At 40.9% G+C, this 24,498-nt stretch overlaps 1 protein-coding gene and 1 long non-coding RNA gene across 4 annotated transcripts; one reads left to right on the plus strand and one right to left on the minus strand.

Annotated features, from left to right (window-relative positions):
- The first annotated feature begins 550 nt into the window (after positions 1–550).
- LOC124167250 lies at positions 551–3,098 on the plus strand. 3 transcript variants are annotated; one of them, XR_006866643.1, is made up of 6 exons: positions 551–1,130; positions 1,225–1,478; positions 1,561–1,608; positions 1,712–1,766; positions 1,878–2,261; positions 2,341–3,098. It is a non-coding gene; the product is annotated as an uncharacterized LOC124167250 (long non-coding RNA). The 3 variants fall into 3 exon arrangements; XR_006866642.1 differs by having other exon boundaries at positions 1,712–2,261; XR_006866641.1 differs by having other exon boundaries at positions 1,225–2,261.
- Positions 3,099–3,814: 716 nt separating this feature from the next.
- Positions 3,815–5,653, minus strand: LOC124167251 (putative nuclease HARBI1). Its single transcript, XM_046545137.1, has 6 exons — positions 5,618–5,653; positions 5,159–5,352; positions 4,948–5,080; positions 4,664–4,805; positions 4,325–4,571; positions 3,815–4,015 (listed from the first exon to the last, which is right to left on the minus strand). Exons 3-6 carry the CDS (start codon positions 4,948–4,950, stop codon positions 3,868–3,870), a joined length of 540 nt encoding a protein of 179 aa, XP_046401093.1. The 5' UTR covers positions 4,951–5,080; positions 5,159–5,352; positions 5,618–5,653; the 3' UTR covers positions 3,815–3,867.
- Between the last annotated feature and the right edge of the window lie 18,845 nt (positions 5,654–24,498).

A 24,498-nucleotide genomic window follows, 5' to 3' on the forward strand; every position in this document is an offset into this window, starting at 1 on the left:
GCCGTATGATCACAATGAAGACAACAAAAAATAATGCCATGACATAGTCTTGTACCATGATCCCATATGGTTAAGGGTGGGAAATCGTTCACGCTACCACTACCCCATCCGACCCATTACGTAACGTAGGATATTTAAATTATATATATGACTTGTGAAAAGTAACGCATGAAAATTAATTAATTACAGCCTAACTAAGGCCCTAATTGAAAAAGATTAGCAAGGTACGAGGTCTCCCCTTGTTAGCCTAAACGTCTCGCCTTTCTATGGAGCGTTGAACCTGTCCTCCTTTTTCAAAAATTCAGTGACCATAAATACATCAAAGTTAGGTATACCATTTATAAATCGTTGGAATTTTCCTTCTCCCAACCAAGATTATCTTTCTTGAACCCATCCTGGACAACGAACCATTGCAACAACCAGCCAGCACGGAAATAAGGCTTACATCCCATAATTCTAGTTGTGAAGGGCGAACGTCCCGGCCGGCGTGAATGGGGCCTATTACGTAACTTTGGCTCGGAGCTAGAGCTATCAGTAACTCCGCCCGGATTTGTTTTGATTTGTAGCTCCAACCCTATTACGTACCGGCAGGAGTTACGAGAAGTCTCCGAAAGAATGCGGAGCTAAGGTGGCTATGAAAAATTCGGGAAGCAAATCTCTAGAAATTAGTCAACCAATAGGAGCTTAGGTATCCGATAGTCAATTTTTTTATGAGCAGGCGGGTTAATCGTGAAATTCGGAATGGAGTCCCAAACCTGTATTCCGTAAGTTAACGTAAAATAATTAATACAAACTGAATTGTTGAAATTTTTATACTTTAAAGTTTATTCATATACAGTTATATGTCATATATTGTATATAGTCAATCCTTTATCGTCAAATTCAAACCTATTCTCTGCCCATGTTGCTATTATGGCGATGAATACGATTTTAGATCCCGGCAAAGGTCGGAGAAAATGAGCAAGAAGCAGTGCGTGGTGCTCACTAATTTCATGAGTGAGCACAGGAGCTTTGCCCTTGGTATATTCCAAGGAATCAATGGGAAAGCCACTATTGACAAAATGTGGGGTGAAGTTGCAAACCTCCTTAATACACACGGACCTCCAAAAACAGTGGAGCAGTGGAAAAGGGTGAGAGCGAGTATGATTGCCAGGATACAATTTTGATTACAATTATTTTAGACCCTATGGTAAATGTAGTAATTAATAATTTTGATTAACGCAGGCTTGGAAAGATCTGAGGGTGAAGACTAGGGCAAAAAATGCCAAACTTCGCAAGGAACGCAGGGCGACCGGAAATGTGGAGGTATTTTTCCTGTCTATGGACTCACTTTCTCATTCAATTCATAACTATAACTCTGACTCATTCAATTCTAGGGCAGTACTCCCTGTCTCACGGATGTGGAGCAGTCAATTTTAACAATTATCGGAGATGAAACGTCAACTCCATTAGTCGACACCATCGATTCTGGCTCAGTGGTGAGGAAATTGTAATTAGTGTAGGTAGGCAGAGTATGAAGTGAAGTGGACATAACAAAATTTTTATTTTATTTTTACTAAGGAAAATTGTCTACAGCAGGATGAGGAGGGGTTGTCTATGCCTTTGGAGGTAATTTAATAAATCTCAGAGACAATTTGTCAGGATTGAAATATAATTTTTAGTACCGATGATAGAAGAAGTTTGAAATTTTGTTATCCTTCATTTATAAAAGGTGGTGTGTGGGGAAGATGAGTGGCATCAACTTCCGAGTACCAGTGCCCAATGCGGTACGTGAAATTTAGAATTTTGATTGCAGGATATCATGCTGTAGTTGACCATAAGCTGCTTTGTGGTTCGTTGATTTTTTTAAACTAAACTAAGGAAAAATTTTCTTTCAGCTGAGAGAGCTCCAACAAAATGTAAGTATTAAAAAGGATATAAATTAATCTTTGATTAAACATGTTTAATAATACTATGTTATTTATTTCATAAAACCCGTACTCAACGAAGCTGTTCCAGTGAATATACATTTCCATATGGATGCTTCTTATTTTTTTTGTTGCGTTTCATTTATTCTTGCAATAAGTTTATAAATTTAGCAACTCGTGCTAAGGTTTTTAATAATTAATTCTTCATCCTTGTCATATTGTGACCAATTTCTAATAGTTGAACTTGCTGTTTTAGCCCCTATTGTGCCTAAAAAAAAGAGTTTAGAGGACAGAATGCAAGAGATGCATTCTGAGTTTGTAGCCTCAGAAACAAGTCACAATGAGGTATTAAAGGTAAAATGATTTACTTTATAGCATTAATGTAATCATCATAACATTAGTTCAGAGAATATAATATGAAAATCATTTGTAGGGTATATGTGAAAACCTATCCCTCCTTGTGAAAAGCCTGGATGACGACAGAAAGGAGAGGAAGGAGTTTAGAGAGGGAATGCTCTCTGTCAGGAAGGCTCAATTAGAGAGCCAATTAAGAACAGAGGGTATCATGAGAGAGATACTAAGCTGCCATCAAAGGATGGCTAGCAGTCAGGAGCAACGAAATGATTCGTTCTCTTTCATGGCTATGGCAAGAGAGGTAGGTGGAGCATAACTACTGAAACAAATGTGTTATTTAATTAAGTTTGTCACGAAATCACTTTCCACATAGAATATGGAAAATAAATTTCCACAGAGAAGGAAGCCTCGGTAGCTCAACTAGTTAGAGCTCCTGGCATGACATCAGGAAGCTCTGGGTTTGAGTCCTGGTTGAGGTGGATTTTTCTCTGTGGAAAATTCTATCATGATGCATTCTCAGCGAGTGGCTCCGCTAAGGTATATGCGGTTAATTTGCTATCCTTAAATATCGGCAAATACTTTTTTGGTACCTTGTTTAAGCATTCCTATCCTTTTCAGGAACAACATTAAGGCTGGCATTAATTTTATTTGACATGGTAGTCAAAGTGTTTTCTATTTTAATTTAAAATCCCTAAGGAAGGGAACCTCAGGAAAAGGATTTTTTATTTATTATGACAAATTATTTGCACATATTCTTTGTATAGTGTTTTCTATTTTAATTTACAAACCCTAAGGAAGGGAACTCAAGAAAAGGATTTTTTATTTATTATAACAAATTATTTGCACATATTTTAGTATGTTATTTTAATGTGGTTTATTTAATAAAATTTTAAAATCAGTTATTGAGTCTTGGTTGCTTAATCTTCAAATTGTCTAGTTTTAATTCTTAGTCTTGGTTTAATGCAGCATGTGCTACATATTTAAGTCTACAACTATTACTGATTGCAGCATTCCTGAAAAACAAATTTGCAAGACGGTTCTTGCCTTTACTCTTTCATCTTCACTGTTTGAAATGGGTTGATTCCAGAAAATATGTTAAAAGGAATAATTGAAAAGTTCCTGTACCAGTATTTTGACAGATGATCATTTATACCGAAAAAGTGTAATGTTTGAACTAGCTGAGAAAACTCAAAATTCCTACTTTTATCATTTCTTCATCCAATTGCTTCACTTCTTCAGTACAGGCCTCTGTTGATAATACCTGATTTTAACTACCTATATTCTTCAAGATTACTTTAATTCTGACATTATTCTCTTAATTTTTTTATAACACACATCCATGAACAATTAGCCATAGCAAATACTGAAAGCATGAGCATGCAATTCTTTAACTGAAGCTTTAAATGACAATACACTGAACAGACGGTTTCTCGCAAACAGGAAATGTGCAGGACCAGGCTCAGGTTATTGTATTTACATGTGCAAACTAATCAGAAGGTATATTCATTTTTGAATAAGAGGTAGGTAAGACTTAACACAAAAAATACCAGAGAATAAATCAACTGTTTTTTATTTTTCATAAATATAGTAATGGTTATCATGGTTTTTAATTAAAATACTGAAAAATAATACCTCCCTGTATTCGTCTTGCAATTTGCAACCTGTCTCCAGCTACAGGCTCATCAAGTTCTTCTACATCTAAGTTGATGTTCTCACCTTCTTCCATGATTGCTTCATCTTCAGGAAGGGGAATCCTGGGGAAAATAATTTAATATGTAATAAAAAAAGTAACATAACAGCTCTGATTGTGAGCATAAAAATTATTTGCAATGGAATGGAAAAAAATGCAGTTATGCAAAGCTCATAAACATCATGTGAGATAAATTTACTACAAGAAACAATTTATAGGCAACATATATGTAGTCAACAAACATTTTTCCTTTTATTTTTCTTATGTTTTAAAGTTACTCTCGATCCCCATATTTACAGGTTCACTGATAGTACCACAACTAAAAATGAGGCATAATTAATTACTAATCTCATTAATTGCTATCACTACTCACTGATGAAACAAATTTATGTTGTGCAATACTGCACATGTTAAAATAATTTTGCTCGCTTGAGCAGGCTGATAATGGAGAACCCTGTCTCTCAAGAGGCACCTCCATCGAGCTTTCAATATCCCGAAAAGGCGTTCCACAACACTGCGTGTCTTGCAGTGTGCTTCTGTGTATGAGAACTCAGGAGTACCAGGCAGTGCATTAGGCAGTGGTGTTAAAAGCCAAGGCTCAAGGGCATATCCCGCATCCCCTGAAATTTGATTTTGCTTCATTACTGTCACAAGCCAGTGATACAGGCAGTTTTTTCTATGAATAAGGTAAAAAAACTTGCAGTAATGATACCTAAAAGAAAAAATCGTCCCAAGCCATTTTCATAGGTTGTTTTCATCTCCTCTTTGGCATGAGAGTAATTCCAAATAAAACTGTCATGGACACTTCCTGGATAAATGCAAACATTTAAAATCCTTGTGGTGCTATCACATATCTGGAAGAAATATGGTTACAATTTAATGTAGGATGATTTCATTTTAACATAAAGAAAAATTAGCTTCAATGATGATCCTAAGAAAAGTCATTTACAAGAGTACAGGCTATTTACATACAAAGACTAATAAAAAACACTATACCATCTGGGTATTAAGGGAATGAAATCCCTTATGATTTCTGTAACCATTCTCTCTTACTTTTGGGGAAACTATAGCTATGTGAGAGCAGTCAATGGCTCCAATTACTCCAGGGAACCCAATCAATCGCTGAAAACTATGCAAAGCAAATTGAAAAATAATTAAAATTATTATTTCTTTACCACAACATATATTAAGGAAATTCAGCTACTACCTGTTCGCCGAAATAACTTTCTCCTCGTTACATCTAGGGAACTTGATCCAATCCCCTAGCAGATGACTACATACGGCTCCAGTGACTCTCTTAATGCAAATACTTACGCTTGGTTGGCTTACAGAAAGGAAAAAATCCTGCCCAACTCCTCTTTGATATCCTCCCTCAGCCAAAAATCTCAATGTGACCAGTATCTAAAGAATAGAGAAAGTCACTAAATAAAAAAATGGTACAAAGATAGTCCAACACTATAGTCTGCACATTCGCAAATGAAGCAATCATGCAGACCGAGGGAAGATATTTGAACACACACCGGCACATATATTTTATACGAACAATGAAAATAAAAAAGTCCATTATAACATGAAACGTTGAATTTCTTTCTCTTCCGTTAGCATGGAAGATTCAATATTACACACGTCTATAGTGATATAATGAGAAATCTTAAATAATATTTACCTGTTTTTCCACGCTTAATCCAGATATTCTGCGTTTCCTTAGTGTGGGTCCCAGAGACTGGCAGGAGATACTGAAAAATGTCTTTCGACACTCTGAAAAGCATTCGGAAATATTCTTCATTTAATTCCATCGGATTGTGGGAATCCCTTATTCTTCTCCTTTCTAATGTCAGATGCCTCCTTCTTCTTAAATACTCCGCAAACACCCTAATCATCCTTCCCCAATATATGTTTACTGGTCGATCCATTGCCAAATCCTTCAGATTTGTTCAGATTCCGACGGCAGACATCAACAAATGACAGCTGAGAAGCGAAGGAAATTGGGCTGGAGTTACCGTAAGGACGGGTCTGAAGCCTGCGTTATTCCAGCCCCGAGATAGCTCCAGTTCGCAACTCCTATCGGAGTTATTTTGACTACTGTAATCGCAAATTGAGCTATATGGCAGCCATCATAACTCTTATAGCTCCATAGCTCCGGAGTTATGACTTACATAATAAGCCCCAATATACCTATACGCAACGAATTAGTCTTGCAGCAAGCGTCTTAAATAGGTTTATTAGTTTGACTCGGTTCTTACAAAAAAAGTTTTGGCATGATAAACGGCATTGTGCCAAAATATACCCTGCGAAAAATAAATACCATTACCTATTTATTAAAGATTCAATGTGTCATTCGTACTACTCTTTCCAAACTTGAAGTTGACACGTAAATGAATATTAATATATTACGTGATGATGAAGTCATTTACTCAAAAGAGAAGCAGCCACATATATATTCTGAAGATATTTTATGACAGCAAAAAACGGATACCCTCAAATTCTGTAATTTTTCTATGCAATAATAGTGGTAGAACTAAACGGCGTAGAAGCTGCCTTCTGCTACTGCCTTGTGACGTCACGGCCAATATTCAACATGGACACCCGTTTTAGCGGCCTTTGAATTTTTACATATTTCGGACGGTCATCTCGAATCAAGTTTTCACTATTAGGATTTAAACTGTGGTTTTACGACATTATGTTATTCTGAACTCTAATTTAAAGAATGTGTTTGGTGCATTTGAAACACTAGTGCACTTCCCTATTATTGCAAAATCCAAGCATACAGTAAAGTACCCAGATTTGCCGCCTGCAATGTGGCCAGTTGCTCACAGCGAGGACTTACCCGTGCCAGCTCATCCACCACAACCACCAGTGCACTTTGAACATGTGGATGACACCCATGTTGAAGAGGTACAGCTACATGATCCTACGTTCACGGCAAGTACATCTTCCAGTGAACCTCATCTCCCAACTCAGGGTGATTTAAACGATTTTATTCGTGATTTGTCCTTATGGAAACACAAACCCTGTAAACACAAATAGCTGCTGAAGCGCTGCAGGCGGTGCCCACGCGCTGCTGACGCGCAACAGCAACCTTCAAATTTCCGTTTTTTGAATGCCACACGCGTTGCTAGGGCGCCACTGTAGCGCTGCAGAACAGCTGCGGCAGCGTAACGGAGGAGCATCTCGAGCGCTGCTGAACGGCTGCAGCAGCGCCGTTCAGTTGCGGCAGCGCTGCAACAACCGTCTTGCAGCGCTGTAGAAATGCATTAGCAACACTACACCAGCGGTGTTGCGGCGCCCGTATTTCGCTTTAATTGCGTACTGAATCAAGCTTATTCTTGCCGATTACTACCCGGTGGCCTATCCCCAAAAGCAATTCCATCATTCATGTGCAGGTTAGAATTATCATCGCTGCGACGCTCGTAGATATGTCTACTAGTCTGGACACTAGTCAGCCTGGCAGATGAACGAAGAAATAGCTATATATTGGGCATAAGCTATGAAAGAGTACTGAAATAAATTATTAGGTCTTGATCGAATAACCCAGTTCAATCAAGACCTAATAATTTATTTCAGTATTTCAGTCAGTATATGTTTATTCTCCAATTTTCAGTTTTGTATTTTGAGGGAAGAGCATAAAAACGTTCACTGCTATTATATGCCATGCAATTCTGCCCTTGGGTACTGTCATTTTGTTCTGTAACTAGGAATTGTGATGCATTCTTTTTCTATATTGAGTACTATGTTATTTGCCTTTGCATTTGATGATTTTTCGTTGCATTGCTTCTGCTGACATATCAAGCATTAATTACTTAACTTGAATTCTGTTTATTCTCTAAATTTTAAATTTATATTCTGAGGAGAGGGCAGAGAAACTACCACTGCCATTAATTGCTATTTAAATCGGGCCTTCTATACTGTCTCTTTTTTTCTGTGACTTTTTGGGATGCAATTAAAAGGATGCACTGGAAATAAATTTTTTAAACATATTTTGAATTTTTGCGATTTTATTCATCTACCATAAACTCATGCTGCTGTAAGGATAATGCCATATAGCGAATGGGGAGTAAGTATCTGTGTTTAAGGTATGCTTAGTTCCAGGGACGCCGACTTAGAAAAAATATTGGGGGGGCCCAAACCGGGAATCTTACCCCGGGAAATTTATAAGTAGTGAGTGTATAAGTGGTGAGTTTTAAGTTTTTTAAGCATTTTAGAAGAGTCATATGATCAATATTAGAACACTGAGAACTCTAATCTCAATATCTGGACACTCCGGGGAAAATCGACAAGCCTGACACTTTCTTCCTCACACCCATAACGAATTATTGGGGGGGCTCGGGCCCCCTCAAGCCCCATGGAGTCGGCGCCACTGCTTAGTTCTTCTGAGGATTTTTGTACTCTCTGTACGGAGTGGTTACCAGTTACTAATTTTTCAATATTTTTTGTTTCGAGATTTGAGAACTAATGCTGTTTTGGTTGAGTGAAGTACTGATGCTCAGCCTAGAGAGAAAGTCTATCGAAATTTTACTTTCTAGTTTACGACCGTCATAGAATTCTACCCTGTGTGCTGCCGCAGCCGGCCTCGGTGGCGGCGGGGTAACGTTCCCGCCTGCCAAACAAGAGGTCGCGGGTTCGAGTCCCGTCTGGGTAGGTTTCCCCGGTCCAGGCCATGGTCGTTTGTTCGCCCGAATTCCACGATTAGGGCGAACCCAGTTCGAATAACCCAGTTCAATCAAGACCTAATAATTTATTTCGGCACTCTTTCATAGCTTGTGGGGCTTATTACGTAAGTCATAACTCCGGAGCTATAGAGCTATAAGAGTTATGATGGCTGCCATAGCTCACTTTGCGATTACAGTAGTCAAAATAACTCCGATAGGAGTTGCCGAACGATTTTCATTCCCTGGAGAAAGAGAAAACATCCATGCTAACCGCAGTGTTGCCATATTTCCCCAAGGGACAGCGCCCCTATGGCCACATTGGGAACTAAAAACAAATGAATTATAAAATGCGGGGGATGGGGAATTAATTATGGGATTATGGCGCCAAGCATTTGACAAACACGTTCTTTCGGTGGATATACTTGTTGAAATGTGTTTATATTGTGAATTTTAAGATGCACCCAGCTATTTATTGTTATATGTATTATTACTATACATTGCAATAGTTAATGTGTTCTATATGGATATTCCGATGTTCTACGATAGTAAATAGTAATTATTGAAAGAAGGTGATCAGATGACGACAAAGCTATTTCTTTGTTAAGGGAACCAACAAATGATGGAAGAGTGTAATATATTTGCTTATTGCAAGTGAAAGAAAGTGATCACGAGACAGCAAACCTAATATCTAATTAAAAATATCTTAATGTCAAAGTTAACACCAGCTTCTGATTCAGTGAAATATATTTGCATATTGCAAGCGAAAGAATGTGATCACAAGTCGGCCAACGTCATGTTTAATTATTAATATCTTATTTTAATATTCAAGGGTATTACCAGCTTATGATTCAGTGAAATGTATTTGCATATTGCAGTGAAAGAAAGTGATAACAAGACGGCCAACGTCATGTTTAATTATAAATATCTTATTTTAATATTCAAGGGTATTACCAGCTTATGATTCAGTGAAATATATTTGCATATTGCAGTGAAAGAAAGTGATAACAAGACGGCCAACGTCATGTTTAATTATAAATATCTTATTTTAATATTCAAGGGTATTACCAGCTTATGATTCAGTGAAATATATTTGCATATTGCAGTGAAAGAAAGTGATAACAAGACGGCCAACGTCATGTTTAATTATAAATATCTTATTTTAATATTCAAGGGTATTACCAGCTTATGATTCAGTGAAATATATTTGCATATTGCAGTGAAAGAAAGTGATAACAAGACGGCCAACGTCATGTTTAATTATAAATATCTTATTTTAATATTCAAGGGTATTACCAGCTTATGATTCAGTGAAATATATTTGCATATTGCAGTGAAAGAAAGTGATAACAAGACAGCAAACCTCATATTTAATTACAAATATCTTATTTTAATATTCAAGGGTATCACCTGCAGCTTATGATTCAGTGTAATATATTTGCATATATATTGAAGTGAAAGAATGTGATCACAATATAGCAAACCTGATATCTATTAAAAATTTTCTTACTTTAATGTCAAGGTTATTACCAGCTTATGATACAGGGAAATATATTTGCATATTGCAGTGAAAGAAAGTGATCACAAGACGGCAAACCGTATATTTAATTTTAAAATCTCCTAATTTAAGTAGATAAGCAATCATTCGTGGATATCCGATTTAACGAGTACAGTCGTTTTTACGAATTCCTCGTTTTTACTTAGTCCCCATTTCTACGTAGTTCTTATTTGACGAAGGTCTCATTTCTACGAAGTTCTCATTTAACGTAGTCTTCGTTATTACGAAGGTCTTAATTAACGACATCGTTGTTGTTACGAAGTCCACGTTTTTACGAAGTTCTCATTTAACGAGTCCTCGTTATTACAAATTTCTCGTTTTTACGCAGAAAACTGTTGGTCCTAATTTAATATAATAATAATTTTATTTGTCCAAAAGATCATATATTACAGTGAGCCACAGAATATAGATATAGGACACGTCATGGAAGTTAAGTGAATCATAAAAATGTAACATACTGAACAGTAGATGTAACACTAAACAATTGAACACAATATATCAATAAGTGACATTCACATACATTTATACATATTTTTAGGGATCAATATAGAACTCTTGGATGCTGTAGTAAGATTTGTTTACAAGATATCTTTTTAGGTCAGCTTTAAATCTGTTCATTGAGGAGATGCTCCTATGTTTGGGGGGGAGTGAATTATATATTTTTGAGCCTATTGCTATGGGGCTTGTGTAGGAAAGTTTTCGTCTGTGGAGGGTTATGTGGATGGATGTATGTGATTTAGTTTGGTGATTATGTATATCCTGATTTAGCTTTAGTCTATGAAGGTTGAGTTTAACTAGAACACATAGTTTAAATATATAGAGACAAGGAAGCGTGAGAATTCCCAGCTTAACAAACAGTGGTCTACATGATTCTCTTCTAGGTATACCCAAAATGGTTCTGAGTGCCCTCTTCTGCAGGAGAAACGTTTTGTTTAGGAGAGTAATTGTTGACCCCCAGAATTCAATGGCATAATTAACTATACTTAAGAAGTTACAGTTATACAGGGTCATTAGTCCTTTATGGGATAGTGAGTTGGAAAGTAATCTCAGACTATATAGGACTGTAGATAATTTTGTACAAAGTTCATTGACATATATAGACCAAGAACCAGAGTTTTCAATTATTAGACCTAGGAATTTTGTGTTAGTAGTAGGATAGAGTTGGGCATTGTTTAAAATCAACTGATTAAAAGAAGCATCATTATTGAATAGCAAGAGTTGAGTTTTTGAGGTATTCAAATTTAGTTTGTTTGCGGCACTCTATGTCCACACTGAGTTCAATACCTCCTGACATTGGCAATGTAGATCAGTCATATTACTCGCTGATATGAGGAAGTTTGCATCATCTGCATACATAGGCGGATCCAGGGGGGGGGCACGGGGGCACGTGCCCCCCCCAGACCCTTAAAAATATGTTCGATTTTTAATACGGTCCCATTATCATTTCGTTCGTTTTGTATGACGAAGTATCCTTGTGCCCCCCCCTGAACAAAATCCTGGATACGGCCTTGCTTGTGCCCCTCCCAGAAAGAAATCCTGGATCCGCCCCTGTCTGCATACATGATGGGTCTAATGTTGCTGTTTTCGTGTATAAATGAAGGTAGGTCATTGATATATATGAGAAACAAAAGGGGGCCAAGAACACTGCCTTGAGGTACACCTACGTTTATCACCTTAGGGTTGGATTTTCCCACTGAGTCGTGTAATACTAGTTCAACTAGCTGAGTTCTGTTTCTCAAGTATGAATCTAACCATGCCAATGCATTACCTCTCACTCCATAGTTACAACATTTTTTTAAGAGGGTTTGATGGTCAACCATATCAAATGCCCTAGAGAAGTCTATGAAGAGAGCAGAAACTTTGTCTCCATTATCAAATGACTCTGAGATGAAAGTCTAAATTGCTAATCTAATCTTCATATCAATTCAACCAAAAACCTTGGGGAGGAAATATCTAATTACGATGGACTGGAAGTCAGAGATAGGTGGGGAAAAGGAGAACTTGAAATGGGGAAGCCATCAGTGGGGAGAAAATAAGAAATTTGTGGAGGTACAAATTAGTCATAACAAAAGCACGGTCCAGGCATCACATTAGTTGTGGAGGCAGAGGCGTAGCGAGCGGTGGTTTTAGGGGATTTAACCCCTTAGAACTCAGAGAATGTTTTTTTATTAATATATTTTAATAAATAATAGATGGTAGCACTTTTCCACAAAATATTTGGAATAATTTTGTGGAAAAGTGCTACGATCTTTTATTTATTTAAATATGCCTAACTTTCACCAATTGAGTCCTGAATCTGTTGAACTTTATATATTTTATAATGACATTTTAGTAACTAATATGAGGGGGACGGGTGGCTCACAAGCATCACATGAAATTATTCACCCAGCCGCAAACTTTATACCAATTTGAACCATTTATCTTAAAAAGTTTCTTTTGCACCTACCGCTTACCCCAGTGGGTATTCCATACCACACATACCCTTCAGAACTAGTTGTGCCTAAAGCCCCCCTTTGTGTTAATTCTCCTGGGCAGAGTTACACTTAAGTGTCCACACACAGTGTAAGTACACACATCCAATTGGATGAGTCCAGATCTGGACCTCGAGGTTTTGAGGAGATATCTGATAGACTATACCATGGTAAACCAGAGGTATAGGAATACTTTGAAAAACTTGGGCAGCTTCAGCAATTTAGTGTTTATGAGAACCCCTATGAAAAAATTGTATAAACCTGTTTCAAAATTTTATACATTGCCATGGCAATGTATAAGAATGCATAAAAATTTGAAACAGATTTATACAATTTTTTCATAGGGGAAGCAACTAGCCTTGGCTAAGTCTTTAGGAATATTATACTGACTGAAATTACCTAATGATTTGAAAAAACTACTTTAGCCGCCATATTCTAAGATCAAATAAGCACAGCAAAGCTGATTGGCATACAATCAACCTACAAACAATTAATGATGTCAACAAAAGTATTCCTCATTTTATCATCAAGTTCAATAGTATTCCAGTGTGGGAGTTGCTAGAGATTTCCAATCACTTCAATTAACAATTTTGCCAATCTGTGAAGTTCACTGCATCTCTAGTCTTACTTTGATATATTGTCCATCCACATTTTATTTATTTGTCTTTTTTTTGGCTCCCTCAGATCTGATTTAAGTTAAAATTGTTATTGTTATGTGTTTGACAACAATCGGTCTGTGGGTTAGGATGGATACCTATGCCATTTTTTATCTGTTTACCATTTAAAAATTATATATCTGCCTCTCTGTTATATATGAAATCTTTCTCTCTTGATTGGACATTTTCCTAAAGCTATCATTACATGTTTTATATCATCCATAGAAAAAGGTTCTTGGAGTGGTTATGAAAATTAAAGAACCATTGGCATTTCTTATTTTTTCTAAAGTCTTTGAAGCTATGTTATGACTATATCCAGGTAATGAAAAATGTAACCTTTTACATATGTAAAGGTTAAATTAAAAAATAAATAGATTTGTGATTACATAAATGCATAAAAGTACTAGAATTTATTTTTCTGTTAATAACCAAATGAGTTTCATTAATGATTGATTTTTTCTAACTTTTGCTATGAAATGAATCATCTAAAATTAACGATGCCAGTTTCTAATCACTTTTTCAATGAAATTGATCTTTATATTCTCTTGATTGGGTTCATTACTTATTTTGTAGTGAATTCTCCATTTGAATATGAAACCGTATGTAAATTATGTGCATATAATTAACATATTCCACTGAATATAGTCCCCCCCTAATTTTGAGGCTTCAGTTTTGGAAAAAAATATAAAAAAATGGGTTTGAATATAGTCCCCTCCCATAACTTTTATCACGGGCATTTTTGGTAAAAAAGGGGGGACTATATTCAGACATATACGGTACTGTTCTCAGCATTTCCAGTGAGAGAGTGAAGATGTATTTTCAATCTCCCTCTTGAAACGTTATAGTTAGTGATTTATTTTGCACATTAGATGAAATGATAGTTAATGTTTTGATACAGTTAATAGCGTTTCGTGTCACAGAGGTTATAAGAGCTCCTGGTTGGTCTTATGAGATATTCAATTAACTGTTTGACTCTGTTAAAAATTCGTAATAGGTTACAAAATCTGGTAAGCTTCTGAAGGTGATTGCTTGACTACAGATGACGTTCAGTTGCCAGTTGGTTACAGATGATGTTTGGTTGCCTACCGAACCCGGTTGGCTACATAGATGGGGTTCGGTTGCCTAACGAACCCTGTAGGATGTTTCAAAAAGCATATAGCCTACTGAAACCGGTAGGAAAAATTTCCAGCTGGGCATCCTTCTCATAATGGATTCTCAAATGAATATTCAACCATAACTGCAGCCTTTCACCTAATTAATAAGATAATTTGGGGGCTTTCTAATAAGAAAGACATCATCGGATTTTTTTTACACATAAAGAGTATTTGATACTAAAGACCACACAAGACACTACTTCCCACACAGCACAAAGTGAATAATATGCACATAATATTCAAATATTATGCGAATATTATGCCACCACAATGGTATAAAACGTGCATAATATGTACATAATATGTGCATATAAATGGTATAATGTCCTCATAAATTGCGATATATGCGCATAATATGCGGAATATATGCACTGATGGAATGGCATAATATTTGCATATATACGGAATATATGCACCTTTTATGTACATAAAAGGTGCATATAAATGGTATAATGTCCTCATATATTCCGTATATATGCAAATATTATGCCATTCCATCAGTGCATATATTCCGCATATTATGCGCATATATCGCAATTTATGAGGACATTATACCATTTATATGCACATATTATGTACATTTTATGCACAATTTATACCGTTGATGTGGCTATATATATGCACATATTATACCCATATATACCATTTATATGCTCCTTTTATGTACATATTATGCACAATTTATACCATTGATGTGGCTATATATATGCGCATATTATACCCATATATATGCACCTTTTATGTACATATTATGCTAAATTTATACCATGGATGTGGCCTAAAATATATGCGCATCTATAATATATACAACCCGATGTGTGACAGATAGCACACTCACTGATTCACTCACTCATTCACGTATACAAATTCCCGACCACTTCCGGACGTGCTGGGAAGACGAAATTTTCGCCGTGGGTGGAGAAAAAATATTCATCGGGGGGAAAAGTCCGAAAACTCGAAAAAGTCGATCGGTTTTCGAGATATATCGATCCGAATTAACATTGGAGCCTTATGGGACTAAAACATATTCCATTTTTTGCCTACTTTAAAATGTCACGGGAACATGAAATGTCACTGACGGAAACTAGATTTTTTGGCCGATTTTTTGATGTGAAACATTTTGCCATATTTTGTTTATAAGTATTTTTTATAATTTTTTTAAATTTCCAATGCTTTTCTTATGGGCCTATCTTTGGATTTTTTTAAAACCAACTTATAATCGTTGTAGGAATAAGTCCTTAACTTATGAGATACTAGATTTCTTGGTTGATTTTTTGGTGTGGTTTTCTTTGCAATATTTTGATTTAAAGTATATATTTTAACTTTTTCAAATTTTCAATGCTTTTCTTATGGGCCGAATTTCGGAATTTTTTTCACCAATTTGCAATAATCGTAGGACAAATTCACTTAAATGCAAGATACTAGATTTTTTATTCAATTTTTCGGCTATCTTCATGTATCCAAACTACGAAAGAATTTCGAGTTATTAACGATTATGTATTTCCATTGAAATTGCTACTCCTACAACGTTTGGTAACTTACAACACATCCGCCGTGAAGTTTGCATTCCCTCAACACACGATTTCAAATTTTTTCCGAATTTTTTTTTACCACTTCCCGACGTGGTACGGACACCAAATTCAGGTGATTGACGTCTTTCTCGTGCCCTTACGCGCCGCTGCCAGGAGAACGCAGAATATTTAATTTTAACGGGTGACACCGTCGAAAAAGCATGCTTACACTACAGCTAGAGAGCCGAAATTTTTATCCAAGGTAAACGATGCTGCGTTACACAGAACAAGCACTTTAGGTCCCCCGAAAACCCCCTGTGACCCCCCCAAAAAAATTAAAATTACTTAATAAGTCGTATATTTCGTGTACCATTCATCCCAGTTGTATCGTTTTTATTGATTCCGAATTGGAATTGTGTCGGCTATATTTACGCGTCATGTTCAATTATCCTGCCCCAATTACACACCCGCAATAAAACTTCAAATTTTTAAATGTACATTTCTCAACAAAATAGTAGAGTAATAAAAGGGGTTCCAGGACAAGGACACCTAAAACCGATTTTTTTAACCACTTCCCCATAAGGTACGGCTACGAAATTCACATAAGTTATGCCTTATTACAGCGCCTATGCACCGCTATGTGGAGAACACAGAATTGGTAATCTAAATTTGAGTAATACGGGAAAATTCATTGTTCCCCTACAGTTACATCACTGAAATTTTTACTGTAGGTAGTCAAAGACCTTTTATGCAAGAAAACCCCTCGATATTTCACGTAGCTTCCAAGAAGACCAGGGAAAAAATTATTTCTTTTCTGTGAATAGCATGTTCTTCGGTGTTTTCGCATATTTTAGCAGTAATTCCCTTCTCCAATGACTCATCGCTAAAGGAATTTATTTGGATGATTGCGACCGTTGTCAGAACTCATTAAAAAAACCCTGGAAACCCCCCGGACCCCCTTCAAAACATCGTCATAAGCAAAAATGCCACAATCACGGCTAGCATGCGTCTACATTCAGCCACATTATCCCCCGGCAGCCTTTGTAAACGATCGGGGAAAGCTGGTAGTACGCATTGCTCTGTAAGGAGTGAAAACCCTGGCGGCGAAGCTGCCCCCGCCCCTGGAACGACGGAGACATTCCAAGGAGTCAGAGGCGCGGAAAACCTCCGAGAACCCTCGGGCGGCAAATCCGCTCCAACACGTGGAGCAGCCGAATGGGTGTCTTACGAGGGGGGAGGGCGCCGATAACCCTTGGGCGGCGAAGCCGCCCAAAGACGAGGAACGGCGAGGCCGTTCCGAGGAGTCGACGGTTCGGGGGGACACAGTAAACCTTGGGCGGCGAAGCCGCCCCATCACGCGGAAGGGCGATGCCGTTCCCAGGAGTCGACGCCTCGGGGGGACACGGGTAAACCTTGGGCGGCGAAGGCGCCCCATCAACAGGAAGCTTACGGGGGGAGGGCGCCGATAACCCTTGGGCGGCGAAGCCGCCCACAGACGAGGAACGGCGAAGCCGTTCCGAGGAGTCGACGGCTCGGGGGGACACAGTTAAACTTGGGCGGCGAAGCCGCCCTATCACGTGGAAGTGCGACGCCGTTCCCAGGAGTCGACGCCTCGGGGGAACACGGGTAAACCCCGGGCGGCAAACCCTTCCCATTACGAGGAGGCTTAGGAGGGAGGGCGCCGATAACCCTTGGGCGGCGAAGCCGCCCTCACGCGAGGAACGGCGCAGCCGTTCCGAGGAGGCGATGGCTCCACGGAAGTAGGTAGGTAGCTCCTCGGATGGAAGTAGGTAAACCATGGGAGGCGAAGCCGCCCCATTACGACGAGATAACCCTTGGGCGGTGAAGCCGCCCACAGGTAAGGAAGGGCGCAGGCGTTCCGAGTTCGAAGGCGCGGGGGAACACCGGTAAACCTTGGGCGGCGAAGCCGCCCCGCCACGAGGAAGGGCGATGCCGTTCCCAGGAGTTCACGCCTCGGGGGGACTCGGGTAACCCTTGGGCGGCGAAGCCGCCCTAACACGATGAACGGCGAAGCCGTTCCGAGGTACTAGCTGGTGTCTGTTGGAGGGCTGCCTCAATATATGGGCGGCGAAGCAGACCCACAACGAGAAACGGCGAAGCCGTTCCGAGGAGTCCCGGGTGGGACGGCGAAGCCGTCCGGTGGCGGCGGCGAGGAACGACGAAGCCGTTCCGAGTTGTCGCAGTCTCGGGGGAACACCGGTAAACCTTGGGCGGCGAAGCCGCCCCGGCACGAGGAAGGGCGATGCCGTTCCCAGGATTCCACGCCTAGGGGGGACTCGGGTAACCCTTGCGCGGCGAAGCCGCCCTCACACGATGAACGGCGAAGCCGTTCCGAGGAACCAGCTGCTGTGTTTCGGAGGGCTGCCTAAATATATGGGCGGCGAAGACGACCCCTCGGCGAGGAACGGCGAAGCCGTTCCGAGTAGTCGTGGGGTGGACGGCGAAGCCGTCCGGTGGGGGCAGCCGGCGAAGCCGGATGCGGGGGGTTTTAGGGGGCGTAGCCCCCTAACGAGCGCGCGTAGCGCGGCGAGTCTATAATATATACAACCCGATGTGTGACAGATAGCACACTCACTGATTCACTCACTCATTCACGTATACAAATTCCCGACCACTTCCGGACGTGCTGGGAAGACGAAATTTTCGCCGTGGGTGGAGAAAAAATATTCATCGGGGGGAAAAGTCCGAAAACTCGAAAAAGTCGATCGGTTTTCGAGATATATCGATCCGAATTAACATTGGAGCCTTATGGGACTAAAACATATTCCATTTTTTGCCTACTTTAAAATGTCACGGGAACATGAAATGTCACTGACGGAAACTAGATTTTTTGGCCGATTTTTTGATGTGAAACATTTTGCCATATTTTGTTTATAAGTATTTTTTATAATTTTTTTAAATTTCCAATGCTTTTCTTATGGGCCTATCTTTGGATTTTTTTAAAACCAACTTATAATCGTTGTAGGAATAAGTCCTTAACTTATGAGATACTAGATTTCTTGGTTGATTTTTTGGTGTGGTTTTCTTTGCAATATTTTGATTTAAAGTATATATTTTAACTTTTTCAAATTTTCAATGCTTTTCTTATGGGCCGAATTTCGGAATTTTTTTCACCAATTTGCAATAATCGTAGGACAAATTCACTTAAATGCAAGATACTAGATTTTTTATTCAATTTTTCGGCTATCTTCATGTATCCAAACTACGAAAGAATTTCGAGTTATTAACGATTATGTATTTCCATTGAAATTGCTACTCCTACAACGTTTGGTAACTTACAACACATCCGCCGTGAAGTTTGCATTCCCTCAACACACGATTTCAAATTTTTTCCGAATTTTTTTTTACCACTTCCCGACGTGGTACGGACACCAAATTCAGGTGATTGACGTCTTTCTCGTGCCCTTACGCGCCGCTGCCAGGAGAACGCAGAATATTTAATTTTAACGGGTGACACCGTCGAAAAAGCATGCTTACACTACAGCTAGAGAGCCGAAATTTTTATCCAAGGTAAACGATGCTGCGTTACACAGAACAAGCACTTTAGGTCCCCCGAAAACCCCCTGTGACCCCCCCAAAAAAATTAAAATTACTTAATAAGTCGTATATTTCGTGTACCATTCATCCCAGTTGTATCGTTTTTATTGATTCCGAATTGGAATTGTGTCGGCTATATTTACGCGTCATGTTCAATTATCCTGCCCCAATTACACACCCGCAATAAAACTTCAAATTTTTAAATGTACATTTCTCAACAAAATAGTAGAGTAATAAAAGGGGTTCCAGGACAAGGACACCTAAAACCGATTTTTTTAACCACTTCCCCATAAGGTACGGCTACGAAATTCACATAAGTTATGCCTTATTACAGCGCCTATGCACCGCTATGTGGAGAACACAGAATTGGTAATCTAAATTTGAGTAATACGGGAAAATTCATTGTTCCCCTACAGTTACATCACTGAAATTTTTACTGTAGGTAGTCAAAGACCTTTTATGCAAGAAAACCCCTCGATATTTCACGTAGCTTCCAAGAAGACCAGGGAAAAAATTATTTCTTTTCTGTGAATAGCATGTTCTTCGGTGTTTTCGCATATTTTAGCAGTAATTCCCTTCTCCAATGACTCATCGCTAAAGGAATTTATTTGGATGATTGCGACCGTTGTCAGAACTCATTAAAAAAACCCTGGAAACCCCCCGGACCCCCTTCAAAACATCGTCATAAGCAAAAATGCCACAATCACGGCTAGCATGCGTCTACATTCAGCCACATTATCCCCCGGCAGCCTTTGTAAACGATCGGGGAAAGCTGGTAGTACGCATTGCTCTGTAAGGAGTGAAAACCCTGGCGGCGAAGCTGCCCCCGCCCCTGGAACGACGGAGACATTCCAAGGAGTCAGAGGCGCGGAAAACCTCCGAGAACCCTCGGGCGGCAAATCCGCTCCAACACGTGGAGCAGCCGAATGGGTGTCTTACGAGGGGGGAGGGCGCCGATAACCCTTGGGCGGCGAAGCCGCCCAAAGACGAGGAACGGCGAGGCCGTTCCGAGGAGTCGACGGTTCGGGGGGACACAGTAAACCTTGGGCGGCGAAGCCGCCCCATCACGCGGAAGGGCGATGCCGTTCCCAGGAGTCGACGCCTCGGGGGGACACGGGTAAACCTTGGGCGGCGAAGGCGCCCCATCAACAGGAAGCTTACGGGGGGAGGGCGCCGATAACCCTTGGGCGGCGAAGCCGCCCACAGACGAGGAACGGCGAAGCCGTTCCGAGGAGTCGACGGCTCGGGGGGACACAGTTAAACTTGGGCGGCGAAGCCGCCCTATCACGTGGAAGTGCGACGCCGTTCCCAGGAGTCGACGCCTCGGGGGAACACGGGTAAACCCCGGGCGGCAAACCCTTCCCATTACGAGGAGGCTTAGGAGGGAGGGCGCCGATAACCCTTGGGCGGCGAAGCCGCCCTCACGCGAGGAACGGCGCAGCCGTTCCGAGGAGGCGATGGCTCCACGGAAGTAGGTAGGTAGCTCCTCGGATGGAAGTAGGTAAACCATGGGAGGCGAAGCCGCCCCATTACGACGAGATAACCCTTGGGCGGTGAAGCCGCCCACAGGTAAGGAAGGGCGCAGGCGTTCCGAGTTCGAAGGCGCGGGGGAACACCGGTAAACCTTGGGCGGCGAAGCCGCCCCGCCACGAGGAAGGGCGATGCCGTTCCCAGGAGTTCACGCCTCGGGGGGACTCGGGTAACCCTTGGGCGGCGAAGCCGCCCTAACACGATGAACGGCGAAGCCGTTCCGAGGTACTAGCTGGTGTCTGTTGGAGGGCTGCCTCAATATATGGGCGGCGAAGCAGACCCACAACGAGAAACGGCGAAGCCGTTCCGAGGAGTCCCGGGTGGGACGGCGAAGCCGTCCGGTGGCGGCGGCGAGGAACGACGAAGCCGTTCCGAGTTGTCGCAGTCTCGGGGGAACACCGGTAAACCTTGGGCGGCGAAGCCGCCCCGGCACGAGGAAGGGCGATGCCGTTCCCAGGATTCCACGCCTAGGGGGGACTCGGGTAACCCTTGCGCGGCGAAGCCGCCCTCACACGATGAACGGCGAAGCCGTTCCGAGGAACCAGCTGCTGTGTTTCGGAGGGCTGCCTAAATATATGGGCGGCGAAGACGACCCCTCGGCGAGGAACGGCGAAGCCGTTCCGAGTAGTCGTGGGGTGGACGGCGAAGCCGTCCGGTGGGGGCAGCCGGCGAAGCCGGATGCGGGGGGTTTTAGGGGGCGTAGCCCCCTAACGAGCGCGCGTAGCGCGGCGAGTCCCTATTATATACAGCCGGATGTGTGCCTCACTCACTCATGGATACAAACTCTAGACAACTTCTAGACATGTTGGAGAGCTGAAATTTGGCACGCGTGCGGGGAACCCGAAACGATTCGGAGGAAAAATCCGAAAACCGGAAGTTTCCGCCACGTGTCGTCGCTAGGTCGACAAAATGGCCGAAATCGCCGTTTTTCCGGGGACCGTCTTTCGGTTTTTATTTTACTGCGCGCAAACCATGCAAGCAACACGGATTATTGTTGTGCATATAGAAAGCCAATGAATGCTGCCACGTACTTATGTATTGTTTAATTTAATTGCTAATTTTAACATCGCAAAAATGGCGTCCAAAAAATGATTTTTCGGAAACATTTTCATACTTTCCGCTTCCATCGACCTAATTTTTGGTGTTGCACAACGAAAATGATTATTATATATGCTTATATGATTCTTCATTTAACCTAGGCAACAATTTCTTTTGTCACCATTGGTTGCCGAGAAAAAAATTAAAATATGCCGAAAATCACTAAAAAGTACAATATCCAAAAGATTAACACAAGATTTCGTCCAGTTTTACGCGACCGATTTCGTTAAAGCTCTGTATTTACATAAAACTATGCATTTGGGTTCAGAAAATTTAAACCTTTTTACAATATTGCCATCGATTAACCACCAAAAAATAAAAAATGGCGGACACTTCCCATATTTTCCCGAGAGTTCGTTTACTCTTTATCGTTACACAGGCGATTTCTTTCCGTTACACAGACCGTTGTTGTATATTATGAAAGCCAATAAATGTCGCCACCTATTTATGCAATGTTTTAAGTTAATTTCTAACTTAAACGCTTTCAAAATGGCGTCCAAAATCTATTTCTCGGAAAATATTTAATATTTTCCACTGCTTTCGGCCTAAGTTTGTAAGTTGGACAACGAAAATGATCATTATGTATGTTCATAACATCGTCTGCGAAATTTAGGTAACAATTTTCTTTCGTCGTCCTTGGTTTCTCAGAAAAAAATTAAAATATTCCGAAAATCACCGAAAATTACGATTTCCAAAACGTTAACATAGGATTTTTTCAATTTAAACCTGACCCATTTCTTTCAAAATTTTTATTTGCATACAAATATGCATTAAATTTTAGAAAATATAAACATTTAATAAATGATTTAATTGATTTAACCGCGAAAAAATAAAAATGGCGGGCACTACTCACTTTTTTTCGGGGACTGGTTTGCTTTTTATTGTATTACTCTCGAAATATGGATGTCATAGGGTACACTTCTGTTAGATATGACAGTAAATGGATGTGACCATAGAACATCGTCATCTTTAAACCCCCTGAAACCCCCTAAAAATTAAAAGTTGCATATGAGTAGCCTTTTTGGGTACTTTTCGTCACTATTCCGCGTTTTTCTCAAGCGTAACCACTCATCGCTACGGAATTGATGCGGACGATTAATGATCCCTGGCAGTACAAACCTATAAACCCCCGGTAAACCCACATACATCCCCCAAAAAATAAAATTTTGCATATAAGTCTACTTTTATGGTACTTTTCGTGACTATTCCACCGCCCCCAAACGACTCATCCCCACGGAATTTTTGTGAACGGATGGTGACCGCAGGGAGTACACACGTATAAACCCCCGGTATCCCCCTGAAGTCCCCCCCCCCCCCCAATGTAAAATGTGCCATTAAGTCTTCAATTTGGGAACTTCTCGCGAGCATTATGCCGTACTAACCGTCCCCTCTGAGCTCTAGATCCGGAATATTTGGTGAGGGCGAACCGCCGTAAACCATACGGGAAATAATACCAGAAAACCCCTCGAACCTCCTGGAACCTCGACGAAAAAAAAATTTTAAGATCGCCTTTCCGAGTAGTTTTCGTCACAATTCAGCCGGAGTCACTACTAAAACCCCCGATCACCCCGTGAAACCTCACAAAAAATTCTAATAAGTCGCCTCTCCGGAAAAAGAATCGTCAGAATTCCGCCTCTTTTTCGGACCCCTAGGACTTATCAGCACGGAATTTATGAGAACGATTTGTGACCACTGGTATAACATAAGTATTAAACCCCGCGGTATTCCGTTGGAACCCCCTGCAAAAAATGAAATACTTCCCATTAAGTCTTCTTTTATGCGTACTTGTCGCAACTATCACGTCGCATTGCACTACCCTTTACAATCATCGCTATATAATCACTGTGGAAGATTGGTGACCGCCCCCGAATCCCCCTGGGCACCCCTCTCGGTGGAGAAGACCATTTATGAGGACTAAGCGGAGTAGCCGCGGGAGGCTCTTCATCACCAAGGCGGAGAAGACGTTCCGAGGAGTAACTGGCGTAGGCTAGGGGGAGCTTCAGTAGCCCCCGGGGAGAGAAACACTGCGATGTTCAAGCGGCGCAACAGCTGTGGGCTCCATCCACCCCTGGGCGAAGAAGCCGCCCCTTAAACGAATAACGGTGAAAAAATTCCGAAATGCCCTCGCCCTCTGGGTGGCTATGCCGACCCCAGACGAGGAACGGCGAAGCCGTTTCGAGTATTGTGCGGGGTAGCCGCGGTGGGCACACTCAATCCCTGGGCGGCGAAGCCGCCTCACAACGAGGAACGGCGAAGCCGCTCCGAGGAATGAGTATGGCGCTTACCTACCCCCTAGCCGGCGAAGCCGGCCCCTAGCTGAGGTGAGATTATTCAAACTAAAATTCTTCCAAAGATCACGAGTATA

This window comes from Ischnura elegans, chromosome 10, assembly GCF_921293095.1.
Source record: "Ischnura elegans chromosome 10, ioIscEleg1.1, whole genome shotgun sequence".
Taxonomy (NCBI): domain Eukaryota; kingdom Metazoa; phylum Arthropoda; class Insecta; order Odonata; family Coenagrionidae; genus Ischnura; species Ischnura elegans.

What these genes read in the sequence shown, in the direction of transcription:
- LOC124167251 (XM_046545137.1), bottom strand. An exon ending in GGGACGATTTTTTCTTTTAG is followed by an intron (nt 4,572 to 4,663) that starts GTATCATTACTG and finishes ATCAAATTTCAG; the next exon opens with GGGATGCGGGATATGCCCTT. An exon ending in AACATAAATTTGTTTCATCA is followed by an intron (nt 4,016 to 4,324) that starts GTGAGTAGTGAT and finishes TATTTTCCCCAG; the next exon opens with GATTCCCCTTCCTGAAGATG.